The 15029-nt window shown below is 38.5% G+C and overlaps 2 protein-coding genes across 5 annotated transcripts in view; both read right to left on the bottom strand.

The window, feature by feature from the left end:
* Positions 1-2285: 2285 nt before the first annotated feature.
* Positions 2286-15029, bottom strand: part of LOC102631444 (putative disease resistance RPP13-like protein 1) — a 42961-nt gene continuing 30217 nt past the window's right edge. The window contains exons 2-3 of one of the 2 annotated variants that reach the window (XM_052437154.1): positions 3175-6266; positions 2286-2622 (exon numbers count right to left, since the gene is read on the bottom strand). In XM_052437154.1, the coding sequence (XP_052293114.1) occupies positions 3257-6266 (3010 nt within the window). In that variant the 3' untranslated portion in view covers positions 2286-2622; positions 3175-3256. The remainder of the gene's footprint in view (positions 2623-3174; positions 6267-15029) is intronic. The other variant, XM_052437155.1, reaches the window with a different exon arrangement.
* On the bottom strand, positions 7148-13275 carry LOC127901086 (uncharacterized). Of its 3 annotated transcripts, XM_052437161.1 has the most exons (3): positions 12231-13275; positions 7885-7950; positions 7148-7851 (listed from the first exon to the last, which is right to left on the bottom strand). In XM_052437161.1, the coding sequence occupies exons 1-3, from the start codon at positions 12454-12456 to the stop codon at positions 7664-7666; spliced, it is 480 nt and encodes a 159-aa protein (XP_052293121.1). In that variant the 5' UTR covers positions 12457-13275; the 3' UTR covers positions 7148-7663. The 3 variants fall into 3 exon arrangements, with proteins under 3 accessions (XP_052293121.1, XP_052293119.1, XP_052293120.1); XM_052437159.1 differs by having other exon boundaries at positions 7148-7917; positions 12165-13275; XM_052437160.1 differs by having other exon boundaries at positions 7148-7950.

Here is a 15029-nt window from a genome sequence, read left to right as displayed (position 1 = left end):
TAAGGTCGACATTGGAGCTGTTCTTAGCCAACAGGGTAAGCCTATAGCTTATTTCAGTGAGAAGTTGAATGGAGCAAAGGCACACTACAACACTTATGACGTGGAATTTTACGCAGTAGTCCAAGCGTTAAAACATTGGCGACATTATCTAATTCATAAAGACTTTGTTTTATACACTGACCATGCCGCGTTAAAATACCTCAATAGTCAAGACAAGCTCTCTCATAGACATGCCACGTGGACAACATTTCTTCAACAATTTACTTTTGTGGTGAAGCATACCTCTGGTGAATCCAACTGGGTAGCAGATGCACTTAGTCGACGAACTTCTTTATTGACACAGATGCATAATCAAGTTCTCGGATTTGACACATTTCGAGAGTTATATGCTTCTGATCCTTACTTTGCTCCTATATTAGAAGACGTTGTGGCAGGGTTTCGCTCAGATTATCATTTACATGACAAATTCCTTTTCAAGAGTAATCAGTTGTGTGTTCCTGACTCAAGTTTGAGATTGAAAATCATTGCAGAGTTATATAACGAAGGGCACATGGGTCGTGACAAAACTTTGGCTCTCATAGCCAACACTTATTTTTGGCCTACTATGAGGCGTGAAATCTATCACTATGTCGAGACTTGTCGCATTTGTCAAGTTTCCAAGGGTGCAACAACTAATGCTGGGTTATCTATGCTGCTTCCGATTCCAACACAACCTTGGGCTGACATTAGCATGGATTTTGTTTTGGGATTACCCTGCACTGAGAGGGGTATGGATTTAATATTTGTTGTTGTTGATCGATTCTCGAAAATGGTTCACTTCATTGCTTGCAAGAAGACTACAAACACTTTGACTGTTGCTCGCCTATTCTTCAAAGAAGTCTATAGATTGCATGGTTTACCAAGTTCTATAGTATCTGATCGGGATACACGATTTCTTAGCCATTTTTGGAAGACATTATGGAAGTTGACTAACACTCGCCTGAATTTTAGTAGTGCTTACCACCCACAAACAGATGGTCAAACTGAAGTTTTCAATCACTCTTTAGGAAACCATCTACGTAGTCTAGTTGGCGATAACTTGAAGCTGTGGGATCAGAAGTTATATCAAGTCGAGTTTACTTATAACCGTGCAGTTAAGCGTAGTACTGGTTTAAGCCCTTTTCAGGTGAATTACGGATATAATCCACGAGCTCCCATCGACTTGGCTCAAGTTCCAAATTTAGTTCGTAAAAGCGGTAAAGCAGAAGACTTTATTGAGCAGCTTCAGAAGATTCATGAAACTACGCAAGAGTCTTTGAAGCAGACGACCGAATGTTATAAAATTATGCCAGACAAAAAACGTCAAGTTTTGGAATTTCAAGTGGGAGATTTTGTTTGGGTTGTCCTAACTAAAGATAGATTCTCAGTTGGTGAGTACAACAAGCTTTCTGCTAGGAAAATCGGCCCTTTGGAGATTATAGAGAAGATAAATCCTAATGCCTACAGATTAAAGCTTCCTAGTCATATCCGCACTGCAGATGTATTTAATGTTAAGCATCTTATTCCTTACAGAGGTGATCATGATGAAGATGTTGCTGACAATTCGAATTCGAGGGCGAATTCTCTCCACCCTGGGGGGGAATGATGAAGAGTAGGAATCCATATTATACTAGGATTAGTTTCCTTATTAACTAAAGTTTAAAGACTTTTTAATTCCTTTCTAATTTAGAATTTTGTTTCCCTTTCAATTTAGGATTTTGTTTTACTTCATGAATTAGGATAATTACTACTACTATAAATAGCTTCCTCTTGTAGCCTTTGAAGGTAGAATTTTGAGTTTAATAATATTTTAATTTTCAAATCTCTTTGTGAGTATTTGAACAGTTAATTCTCGGTATTCTGTGGAATCAACGAGTCTTAACCCCTAAATTCGCAGTATTCTTTTGAATCAACGTGAATTTAGTTGTTCTTTTGTTCCGGTATTCTCTAGAATCAACGGAATATTTGAATTTTAAACTTCCGCTGCATCAGTTATCCAGCTTCCTAAAATTTGATTTGGGATTTCCCGAACTGGTCCTCAAATTTTCTTTTATTTGGACACCATATATAAGATTATGTTTCGTTTTCTTCTATTCTCAAAGCCAAGTCTTGCACTAATTGATCTGATTTCCTTGATTTTCTTGTTGGGGATTTTTTTGGATTGGTCGTAGAATTGCGATAAGATGACCCAATTTCATTTTAAACACACACTGGTGTTAGAATTTTCCAAGTAATCGCATTTATGATAAAATTTTGCTCAGAGAACCTAAAATAAACTACAAGCCAGTATAAAAACAAATAATATCCAAATTAAACAAATGTTGCCATGATCCATGTGCAAGTCAATTTCTCAAGCCCATAAGCATGAAACAAATGTCGCCATGATCCAGGTACAAAATAAGAAGCTTTTAAACCAACTTTTAACCGACTTTTGAACCCTGTATAATTACCTTTCTGCCTTTTGATTCGAAAAGTCCATTTTGAAGGCAGTGTAGTACATTCCAAACTGTGAAAGTGCAGGTGAACATTTTGATGTGGATTGTCTCAGAGCTTCCCTGATGCTTCCGTCTATGTCAACTCAAGCAAAGTGAGCAACCTTGGCCTCTGAAATAACAACAGAAGAAAGAAAGAATCATATCTGCAACATGAAATAAGTTAAGACCAATGTTATATCCTTAGAAGCAAATTGAATTGATCGTTGGAAAAGTCACAAACTTCTTCTCATTGACTTTCGCCAGCAAGAGCTCAAAAAATTTAAAAGAGTTGGAAATGTAGTTAGCATCAAGATCATCATAAAATGAAAACTTCATTTGACAAGTACGATTGCATAAAATACATAGCAAATTCTGATGAGTGAAAATAGAAACAAGTATTACAATCAATTGAAATTTTCAGATACAAAGTACTAAAGTCAACTGAACCACCCTGTAAATAACCAGCAGAAAACGTACCAACCAATTGTGCATTACCAATAAAAAACCTTCAGCATCATCAAGTCAAATTGTCGTATCATAGTGTCTTAAGAAAGTAAAAATGAAAATATTTTAGTGCCATTTTCAGTTGAAGGCAGAGGATTGATCTTGAAACTGAAAATCAAAATATGTTTATAATTTAACAATGTGTTTTTAGTAATCCGGATAATAGGAATTGGCATACCTGATTATAGAAGATGAGGGAACAAAGGAGGCAATTCTTAATTCTTCATTCTGAGATTAAACAGAGCTCATTCTTTCTCTTTTTAATTGAAGATGAATTTTCCATCTATCGTAACATAAGGGATGTGAGCAATCTTGGACCAATCTTTTCCTTTGTCCCTTTTGCACTGCTTTTTCAGCAAAGAACAATCTCGAATGTGCAGCTGCAAAAGTGAGTGTGGCAGGCCTACCTCTGGAAAGGATTTGAGCTTCGGGCAATTGGATATTCTCAGAAATTCAAGAGAGACCAGGCTTTGAAAACCCATTGCAGATAGGCATTTCAGACTTGGGAATCCAGAAATACTCAACCTATTTAAAGAGGTTGGCAATATTATTCCCATCCTCTCATCTGGAAAAGACTCAGCATTATCACCTCCTTGTATGTAAAGGCGTAAAAGAGATGTAAGCCTGTGCAAGCCCCATCGGATAATTGCCTTGTACATTTTGATATCAGCAATTGCAAGTAATGTTAGGTTGGTAGGAAAGCCTGCTTCCGGAAATGATTCAATACTTGGACATTCCGTGATTTCTAACTCTTGAAGGTAATGGAGCTTGTGCAAGTCTTCGGGTAGGGCTTTAAGTTTCTCACAACTGCCAATAGAAACACCTGTAACAGTGCTGGGAAGCCCTCCTTCTGGAAAAGAAACAAGACTTGGACAGTTGAAGATTTTGACTTCCTTAAGACAGTTAAGATTCTGTTGGCCCTTCGGTATGGATTTTAGATTTCCACAATCGGAGATGACTATCCGTTTAAGACGTCCGTTACCATGAAAGCTCTCGGCTATTGACTCTAATTTTGGACAGTCCTCAATGTTGAGAAATTCAAGCTCTTCTGGCAATTGTTTACTTCTTGATGATAAATTGGTGAGCTCTGAGCAGCCGCTAATATCAAGCCACTTGAGAGCCATTGATGAAGAAGATAATGAAGAAGAAGCAGCAGAAGCATCCTCTTCATCAACTACCAAACACTGCAATTTCTTACAATCACGTATTTGAATACCTTCTAAAGATGAAGGCAGCTTGCCTCTTGCAATGAATTCTAGAGAATCACAACCTTCAATGGTCAAACTTTTCCGTTGTGCACAGTTGTAAATCATTCCCTCAGGCAAGGATTTTAAAGCTCCACTATTTTCAAATTTAAGTTTAAGCTGATTGATGGGGAAAAATTTTACCTCTGGAAATGAAACCAGATTCATGCAATTTTCTTCAAGTGATACCTCTTCAGGGAGGGTGATAATCCGTAGCCCTTGTACTGCCTCCTCCCCAAAATGCATACTCTGAAGGTGTGGCCTCCATATCCCAATATCTTGAGAATCGGCAATCCCCAGGAAATCTGTTGGCAGAAATCCCTGCTTTAACAATTTTCCAAACTCTAAAATATTTGAAGTAGTCACAGGAGTCGACAGTGATTTAGAGTGAAGTGGACTATTGTACACCATCCCTTTGCATCCATATATGTCTAATGAACAGCTTGAAATAGTAATAGACTTGGTCAACTTAAAGTCAATAGGAGAGCTGCAAACCAGTCCTTTGCATCTATAAATTTCCAATTTGCAGAGCAAAGGAAAGCTTGAGAATGAAACTAACAACTCTTCACAGTATCTGACAACAAGGGTCTCCAATGCAGGAAGATGGTCCGGTAATTTTCCAGATAGTTTGGGGCATCCCAAAATGGACAGTTCAACGAGGCAAGGAAATATTTCAATATACCCAGTCGGGTTGCCAGTATCCCAGAACTCCCATTCTGGCAAACCACTAAAGCAAAGAGTCTCTAAGGATTGGAAAGGCTTTGAGCAATTCTTTCCACAAAATTCAGACCCTATACTTCTGAGTACAAGCATTCTTTCAATTGTAAGCTCTTTCAGGGAAACCAACTGCCCCACAGCAGGTAAGGATGTGCAATTTTTACATCCTATCAATTTTAAAGCAACCATGTTAGAGAATGATGGGTCCCCTAACCATGTAGGAAATCTTCTGCCACCATACTGCATGATTTCTAGCTTCTTTATATTTTTATGTGGCTGCATCATGTCAAGTACATTTTCTTCTGCTCCCTGATCATTAACATTTCGTGACTGATAAGGAGAGCCCCATTTTAATGACAATGCCTCCAGACACTTCTTATCGCACAATGAAGCTTCTCTTGCTTCCCATGAATTATTCGCATTTTCTAATTTCCAAATACAAAGTTTTCCACAGAGGAAAGTTAAACTTTTCAAATCTTTCAAGCCAGATACGATACCCTTACCCACAATAAAATCGGACAACGTATGCAGATATTTCAATCTCTTCATTCCCGATGGCATCGCTGTTAATAAATGTGCACCCCTTATATCTAGAAGATGCAAATTAATCAAATTTCTCAAGTTGGAAGGCAACTTCTGTAGACGATCACAGCCTCTTAACACCAAAAACTGCAAGTTGAACAGTGAATTTATTGACTCAGGTAAACTTTCGATCAGTGTACAAGAAAGATTGAGATACCTTAGAAGTTTCAAATCTTTGATAGAATTAGGTAAATGAGCAATGTAGTATCCTTCTAACGATAGCACCCTCAACTTTTTGAGCTTTGGCAGCAAGTCAAGAAGAACCGTGTTGGTTATAAAACAATAAGATGATCTTACTTTTAGAGGCAAAAATGTCCGCAGACCTGCGGCTTTATCCAAACCCTCAAATTTGGCTTTTACTTCTTCATAAGCATAAGGATAAGAAAAATGACGAATCCTTTTGAATGTTCTTAACTGCTTACTTGCCTCCTCCAACCAGAAACTTGTTTCTCCAGAAACCAATTGAGCTAAATCATGGACTAGATCGTGCATCACAAATTTACAACTATCTCTGCTTGATTGTTGGAAAAGTGACCTAGACAATAGATCCCAAAAAACATCGTTGCCCAAATCTTCCAATTGTTTGTCTGTCCTTGATTGTTGAATCATACCCTCAGCCATCCACAGAAAAACAAGTTCATTCTTCTCGAACTCATAATCTTTGGGGAAAATTGCACAATAACTGAAACATCTCTTCAAATGAGAAGGAAGATAATGGTAACTCAACCTTAACACGGGGAGAATGTCAGTTTGCTGAGGCAAATCCCACATTTTGCTGCTCAATATATCCTCCCACGCATCATCAGTATGCCTAGTGCGTAAAAGGCCGCCAAGAGTGCTTGCTGCCAACGGTAAGCCTCCGCACTTTGCCACAATTTTCTTACGAAATAATTCTGAAAATTGATGAGCACCGGCATCTCTACTCTGAAACGCATGCTTCACAAAAACAGACCAGCAATCTTCATCTGACAGAAGCTTAAGATAATAATGTTCAACGGATCCCATCGTCGATGCAACATTTGAATGACGTGTCGTGACAATTATTTTGCTATTTGGTGCACCAGCCATGACGGGAGCTTTCAGGATTTCCCACAAGTTGTAGTTCTCATTCCAAACGTCATCCAATACTAGCAAGAACCTTTTTCCATCCACAGCAATTTTTAATTTAACCTGCACCTCATTCAACGTCTTGAGATCACAAGTTGTGGAGGTGATTGACTCGAGAAGAGCCCTCGAAATGCTAACAACATCAAAATCATCAGAAACACAAACCCATGCTTTCACATCAAACTTGAAATTTTGCACAGCCCTGTCATTGTAGACCTCCCGAGCAAGCGTTGTTTTTCCAGCCCCTGCCATGCCGACAATTGGTATTACACGAAAGTTGGCGTCAGCGGTTGGATCATCACTTAACACCATTTCAAGTATTCTGGCCTTATCCTCATCTCTGCCGTAGACAGCCCGTTCCGTTGGCACACTTGAACTCGGCGGTCTTCGCTTCCAGGCATTTGATATCCCTCCAGGAATCAATTGCAATCCAAGTACAATTCTTTTAGCACATAGTTCATCCAACCTGCTAGTGATACTTTTAATCTTGGAATCCATGTCTGTTGATGCCGAAATCTAAACCAATTGGTTAGAGACTCAATATCAGATCCCTGCATCAGCATTAAATTTGTTTGGTGGGAAGCTGCTGGTTGATCTCTAAGAATATTCTCTGACTATGAGCAGAACATTCATGAGCATATAATCTTCAAGCTGACGATCAATAAGTACCTGAAATTACAGAGAATGGTCAGAGGTGCCGGAAGTTTTTCCGGCGTAAACCCTCCAACGCTCAAGTCAGTTATGGGGTTTACAGGAAAAACCAAATATGTCATTTTTCATATGGCTTAATAAACATTGCTTTAAAACCAAAAGCTTTTTGAATAATTTGCAGAAAAGTAAAAATAGAGTATCCAGAAAGGATTTCTCCATCAGATCCAGAGAAAAAGAGCCCCCCCCTACTGGCGTGGTTTTCTCGGGGTTTTTATGAACACCCTACACCCACGACCTTAGATCGTGCCAATAACCATTAATTGATCAAATTCGTGCCCTCATTTTTCGGAGGAGCTTTGTGGTGGTTTATTTTAATTGAGTCTTTATTCCTGGTCGAGGTGATCTGCTCAAGCTCATAGCACCTGATCGAGGTGATCTGCTCCACCTCATAGCACCTGGTCGAGGTGATCTGCTCCACCTCATAGCACCTGGTCGAGGTGATCTGCTCCACCTCATAGCACCTGGTCGAGGTGATCTGCTCAAGCTCATAGCACCTGATCGAGGTGATCTGCTCCACCTCATAGCACCTGGTCGAGGTGATCTGCTCCACCTCATAGCACCTGGTCGAGATGATCTGCTCCACCTCATAGCACCTGCTCGAGGTGATATGCTCAAGCTCATACCACATGCTCATCTGCTCAAGCTCACACCACCTGGTCAAGGTGACCTGCTCAACCATTTGCTCACTTTCACTCGGAGGAGATCATGGTCACTCTATTTAATTCCTCAAACACCAGTCCCCCAGTTTCTAGTGTTGAGAGTAAAACAAATCAATACTGGAAACTATAAAGTTTATAATTTTGGCAAACCTATGCCTTAGGAATATTTTTTGCGAATTTTGCCCAATTGTCCTCACACGACTGAGCAGGTTTGGGCAAATCTTTACTTTGGCAAATTTTGCAAGATATGGCTGCTGGTCCTTCAAACGACCGAGCAGGAGTTGGCCCATGTTTGCCTTAGTAAAATTTAATAGACTTTAGCTGTTGGTCCTTTAAACGACCGAGCAGGAATAGGCACTTGCATGCCTTAGTAGAATTTACGAAATAGCCTGCTGGTCCTTTAGGCGACCGAGCAGGAGTAGGCACATGCTTGCCTTAGTAGAATTTACGAAATAGCCTGTTGGTCCTTTAGGCGACCGAGCAGGAATAGGCACTTGCTTGCCTTAGCAGATTTTTTACAGAATTAGCTGCTGGTCTTTCGTTGACCGAGCAGAGCATGCACTTTCTTGCCTTCGTAGAATTTTCGTAGATTAGCTGCTGGTCTTTTGGTGACTGAGCAGAAGCAGGCACTTTCTTGCCTTAGTAGATTAGCTGCTGGTCTTTCGTTTGACCGAGTAGAAGCATGCACTTACTCGCTTTAGTAGATTAGCTGCTGGTCTTTCGTTTGACCGAGCAGAAGCGGGCACTTTCTTGCCTTAGTAGATTAGCTGCTGGTCTTTCGTTTGACCGAGCAGAAGCAGACACTTACTCGCTTTAGTAGATTAGCTGCTGGTCTTTCGTTTGACCGAGCAGAAGCAGGCACTTACTCGCTTTAGTAGATTAGCTGCTGGTCTTTCGTTTGACCGAGCAGAAGCGGGCACTCTCTTGCCTTACTAGATTAGCTGCTGGTCTTTCGTTTGACCGAGCAGAAGCGGGCACTCTCTTGCCTTACTAGATTAGCTGCTGGTCTTTCGTTTGACCGAGCAGAAGCATGCACTTACTCGCTTTAGTAGATTAGCTGCTGGTCTTTCGTTTGACCGAGCAGAAGCAGGCACTTACTCGCTTTAGTAGATTAGCTGCTGGTCTTTCGTTTGACCGAGCAGAAGCGGGCACTCTCTTGCCGTACTAGATTAGCTGCTGGTCTTTCGTTTGACCGAGCAGAAGCATGCACTTTCTTGCCTTCGTAGAATTTTCGTAGATTAGCTGCTGGTCTTTTGGTGACCGAGCAGAAGCAGGCACTTTCTTGCCTTAGTAAAAGTCTCATAAATTTAGCTACTGGCCCTTTCATAAATCATTCTCATATTGAGCAACTTTCCAGATATCAAGTTGATTGAGTTATATCACTAGCTTTAATATGAGCTCTATCAGTTTGACATGTACAAACTATCCTCATTTGATAAATTACTAGTAGGTAAATACTATAGCTGCAAATAAAGGCTGCAAATGCATGTTTTCATGTAGACATCAAGACATAAATTTGTTAAAATTTCTGACCTGATTAAGATGCAACTTTTTGCATCAATGTCTCCTTCCATGTGCATAGCTTGCCTCATTCGCAAATGTATCAAAATTGACATTTTGTAGTGAAATTACATAACAGAATTCCCTGCATATTCTTCAGACGAAAATGAGCTGTCTGATTCCTGCAAACGTGTGCAGCCAATGTGCTCTCATTTGAGGTTTTTGATTCAAATCCTTGAATATGGATCTGTTCTGTAAAAGAATTTGAAAAACTTGTCTAGCGATCTGAGCCAAATCTGAATTGGCCATAATACTACAAACTGGCTGCTCCATAATCATTAAAAAATCATTGCACTCATAAATATGACTTTCTAATATTATTCCCATGTAAAATTTTGGATTGAATACTTAAGAAAGCATGTCCAATTCTTAAATTGATAAAATATCTATGTATCTATTTTATACATGATTGGTTATGTTATCATGTTGTGAAATCAAGTACTAATTCCTCACATTCCCATATGACTGCAGAATTTACTCCTGATATTCCAGGATCGTTGTGGAATGAATTCCTGACATTTTGAGATCATCAATTCCATAATGCACTATCAATTTAAAGTTACATGTCTCAACAAGAGATTTGTGCTCATGCATGCATCATTGATGCTAAACATATGCGTGATGATAAAAAGAATATTCAGCTAAGAATAATTTTTTAGTTAAAAAATGGGATGCATTTGCAAACCAATCTGATTAGTTTTAATGTGCATAAGACAAGCAAGTTGCGACAATAGCAGTATTACAATTTGCAAAAATTGAATGATATAAAATAATCAAGGAAGTGGTTCGAGTGCACCTGTAATTGACCATTTGAAATATGGCTTCTGACCTTTGGTAAATTTTTTTTTTTTTTTTGTGAACTTCGTTCTGCTCTATTGTTGTGACTATACTTCCCCTACAGCTTCTGAGCTTCCTTTCATTATCACTGTGAAAACCTTCATACTTGCTTGATGAACGCTCATGGTAATTGAAAAAAAACTGAGAAAGAATTTCTTTGTTCCTGAATGGACAATCATTTGCCTTTTTCCCAACTTATTTTTTATTATTAATGCTTTGCCTTCCATTTGCCTTCCTTGATTCTGATCTAGCTTACTCAACATATCCTTTTATAAGCTTAATAAAACATTTAAATGATCTATAACTTATGAAAATTGTGAGTAGAAAAATAACATAATTCGTTTAGACTTTCTATCAAATAATTGGTGGGCTTAACACCATGTCCTGATTATGTGATTATCTTCCTTCTGATTTTACCCAAAAATTTCACAATAAAAAGTAGTTAATCTAAGGTAGCTTAAGCAACAAAGGCATGGATATGTTCTTAAACATAAAAGCCAAACAGGTAATTCTGAAAACGATAAGTGCGCAGCACATGCTTTCAAGCGATTAAAGTAAGCATGTTGTTCTGACAATTGGATGGCAAGCACATGATTAACTAAAGACAAATGGCAAGCACATGATTCCTGTAAGTTCTCATGCCATGCACTGGACTTCAAATCCTAACTCTGTTAAAATGCGTCTCGATTCCATTTACTGAAGCTTATTCCTCATTCCATTTTGAGGATTTGGAACTTATTTAATGATAACCGAAGCATGCAGTAAATGAACATTTGATTCTAAATCTTCATGCCACAATGCACGTGATGGCAACTTAAACAAATTGATCTTTGTGATTTAATCATGTATAGCCATAAATGAAAAGCTCTTATATTTAAAATGAATTTATACTCACAATTATCAAAATTATGCAATCAAATAAACTGATTTTCGTAATTTCATATTTCAAACTGCAAAATTTTTTTTGATGAAGACAAGAATCAAGTTCTCGTCAAGCTAATGTGTGAATTAAAGTGAAAAGTCGATGACTTACGAATGAGCAAATTCCTTTAATGCCCGAATTTGGTCACTAGCCTCTGGGCTGTCCTTAATCAAGATTCGTCCCCAACAATTTAGTTTGCTAATCACTTCTGCTTCGGTCAAATCCAAACTGGTAGAGACAATGATGACTTTTTGTACCGATCCCCACAGACGGCGCCAAATGTTGATGCCGAAATCTAAACCAATTGGTTAGAGACTCAATATCAGATCCCTGCATCAGCATTAAATTTGTTTGGTGGGAAGCTGCTGGTTGATCTCTAAGAATATTCTCTGACTATGAGCAGAACATTCATGAGCATATAATCTTCAAGCTGACGATCAATAAGTACCTGAAATTACAGAGAATGGTCAGAGGTGCCGGAAGTTTTTCCGGCGTAAACCCTCCAACGCTCAAGTCAGTTATGGGGTTTACAGGAAAAACCAAATATGTCATTTTTCATATGGCTTAATAAACATTGCTTTAAAACCAAAAGCTTTTTGAATAATTTGCAGAAAAGTAAAAATAGAGTATCCAGAAAGGATTTCTCCATCAGATCCAGAGAAAAAGAGCCCCCCCTACTGGCGTGGTTTTCTCGGGGTTTTTATGAACACCCTACACCCACGACCTTAGATCGTGCCAATAACCATTAATTGATCAAATTCGTGCCCTCATTTTTCGGAGGAGCTTTGTGGTGGTTTATTTTAATTGAGTCTTTATTCCTGGTCATCACCTGGTCGAGGTGATCTGCTCAAGCTCATAGCACCTGATCGAGGTGATCTGCTCCACCTCATAGCACCTGGTCGAGGTGATCTGCTCCACCTCATAGCACCTGGTCGAGGTGATCTGCTCCACCTCATAGCACCTGGTCGAGGTGATCTGCTCAAGCTCATAGCACCTGATCGAGGTGATCTGCTCCACCTCATAGCACCTGGTCGAGGTGATCTGCTCCACCTCATAGCACCTGGTCGAGATGATCTGCTCCACCTCATAGCACCTGCTCGAGGTGATATGCTCAAGCTCATACCACATGCTCATCTGCTCAAGCTCACACCACCTGGTCAAGGTGACCTGCTCAACCATTTGCTCACTTTCACTCGGAGGAGATCATGGTCACTCTATTTAATTCCTCAAACATGTCGATTTTAAACTTGACAGAACTTGGACTAAAACAGTTGAAACAAGCAGGACTGTGGTTCGAATTTTCTGCCATCGTCTTCTGCTTCAAAGCTTCAGTAGCAAACTCATCAAGAATGTCCTCTGCGTCATAAGCCAAGTCTCGGAGATCATCGAGCCAGATCTTCACAGCCCTGTCCGTCAGTTGCTTCTCCTCTGCATCACTGAGCACAGCCTGTATCATTATCAAAGTTTTTTCCCACTTTTTGAGCTCGGAATCCAGCCCGCCTCGAAGTTGACCCACAAAGGTGAGAAAATCACCAGAAGCCAATCTGTCAAACAACACTTGAAAGAAGGCAGACAGTAAGAGCTCTTCAACAGCCATTGCTTCGTAATCGTCCGAGAAAGATGGTTTTTACTCGATCTAAATGGATGCTGAAATTTCGGAGCAAGTCTCTAGCCTTCAAAAGTCTTTAGGCTACAATAATGGAGGAAATTTGTTAATCATCTAGCCGGGTGAGCTCCACCGGTGCTCTGCAATTGTTCCGTTTCCACTTTTCAGCATTTATTAGAATGTTGAATTTTGTCAAGTATGGTACAACAAATCTCTGGACTCAATTATTTTGTTGACAATGAACTCCTTACAGTTGTCACATGTAATTGGTAGTATTACTAATTGTTAGTTAAAAAAGGACAAAAAAAAAAAAGTTAAAAAAGGGCAAAAATAAAAAAGGAGAGAAGACAAAAAGGCTGTTTATGAAAATAAGAGTTGCTGTACCTAGAACTGGTAAATTTTAATTCCTCGACACGAGTATGACACTAATAAATAGATATGTATCGTCAAATTTAATATAATTATTAAATAAATTGGGTCTCAGTCAATACGATTTTTTTTCATATAGGGTTATGGTTAAAATTCTTGACCCATTTATCCAATCAATGATATGATTATATTTTCTATTTTAAAATAAATTACAGATTCTTATCATCAAAACTAAAATGTTAGAAATAATTTTTTTTTTATTCTTTAAAAGGATGAATATAGACACAATATTTTATTTATAAAATTTTAAATATATTTAGAGCTTTAATAATGTAAATGTATAAAATATTGGTAGACATGTATATTTTATAATATTGATATATAATATTATTTACATATATATAATTAAAACCTCAATAGTGTACGTAATATTTTAGTAGATATGTATATTTTATAATATCGATAAATTATGTATATATGTATGGATGTATATATGTATGTGCATACGTATGTATGACAATGTGTAAATATTTAATGTAATTTTTATTTAATTTATAGATATTAAGTGGGTTATTGGGTAACCCGATTATTTTTTTGTATCAGGTTTGAGTCTCAATATTTTGACACAATTATTAAATGGATTAGGTTTAGGTGGACCTAAATTTGACATGACACGAAGCTAACACAACACGTACACGAAGCTAACACGACACGTACACGACCCGATGATCCATTTTGCTAGCTCTAGCTGTACCGTCGTTTCTGGATGCCATGTCGGTTGTCTTATACATGATGCGTACGACAACGATCATATGTCAGCTGTGTGCGATAAGTGACTCACCTGCGAGGCACGTGCAATCACCAACCAACGTCCTCTCAATCAAGAACAAATTACAGCGGTGAAGAAATTTTTACAAGCTACAGAAGAAACCCAACTCCAGCCTCAAAGGCTTTGTATACAGCTCGCAATTGACATGGAAAGATCCCTCACTTACCAGACACATCTTTCCCGCTTCTTGTAACGGCCATAATGCCTTTTGATTCAGCTAATGCACGTGCAACGCACCTGGATTAACTATATTCTCCAAAAATGGCAATAAAGCCTTTTTGCCTGAGTCCTCTATAATTGTTGTGTGTGCTCTTTCTTTGTGATTTCTTTGATTCCGTTTCTGTTTGTTTCAATTGTTAATTTCTTTTGTCCCTTGGTGAATAATCAGAGAGTTTAGTGAGGTCTTGTGGCAACAAGATTGGTCATTTTCTGATCTTGGTTCAAAACTTTTCGTAATGAATAAACATTTTAGCAATTTCTTGTCAAGTAGTAACAAACAATAATAATATTTTGTTATCAAGTTGGTTCGAAGATGAGATTTTGATTTGAAGATTGAGTTTTTTTTTTTTGGGGGGGGGGGGGGGGGGCAATAAAGTCAAAAAGATTAGACAAATGTACTTTCTCCCATACTTCAATCATATTAACATACAAACTAAGAGCATCTTGACAGTTTTCATCATTAACTAAAGCAATGTAGGCTGCCTCTTCTTCAATGATTGCCAACTTCCTCTATCTGATTCTCAGTTTTTGCTCTGTTCTTAATAATTCTTCTTCCAACTCCGCTGTTCACTCATAGTCCATCGTAACCTTGAAAGTTGACAATCCATATGATTGATCTGATTGAATGAATACAAAAGCAGATCTTGGTATGGTGCCTCACAGGAAGCAGC

This window comes from Citrus sinensis, chromosome 3 (assembly GCF_022201045.2).
Source record: "Citrus sinensis cultivar Valencia sweet orange chromosome 3, DVS_A1.0, whole genome shotgun sequence".
NCBI lineage: Eukaryota > Viridiplantae > Streptophyta > Magnoliopsida > Sapindales > Rutaceae > Citrus > Citrus sinensis.
This window is presented reverse-complemented; position numbering and strand designations above follow the sequence as displayed.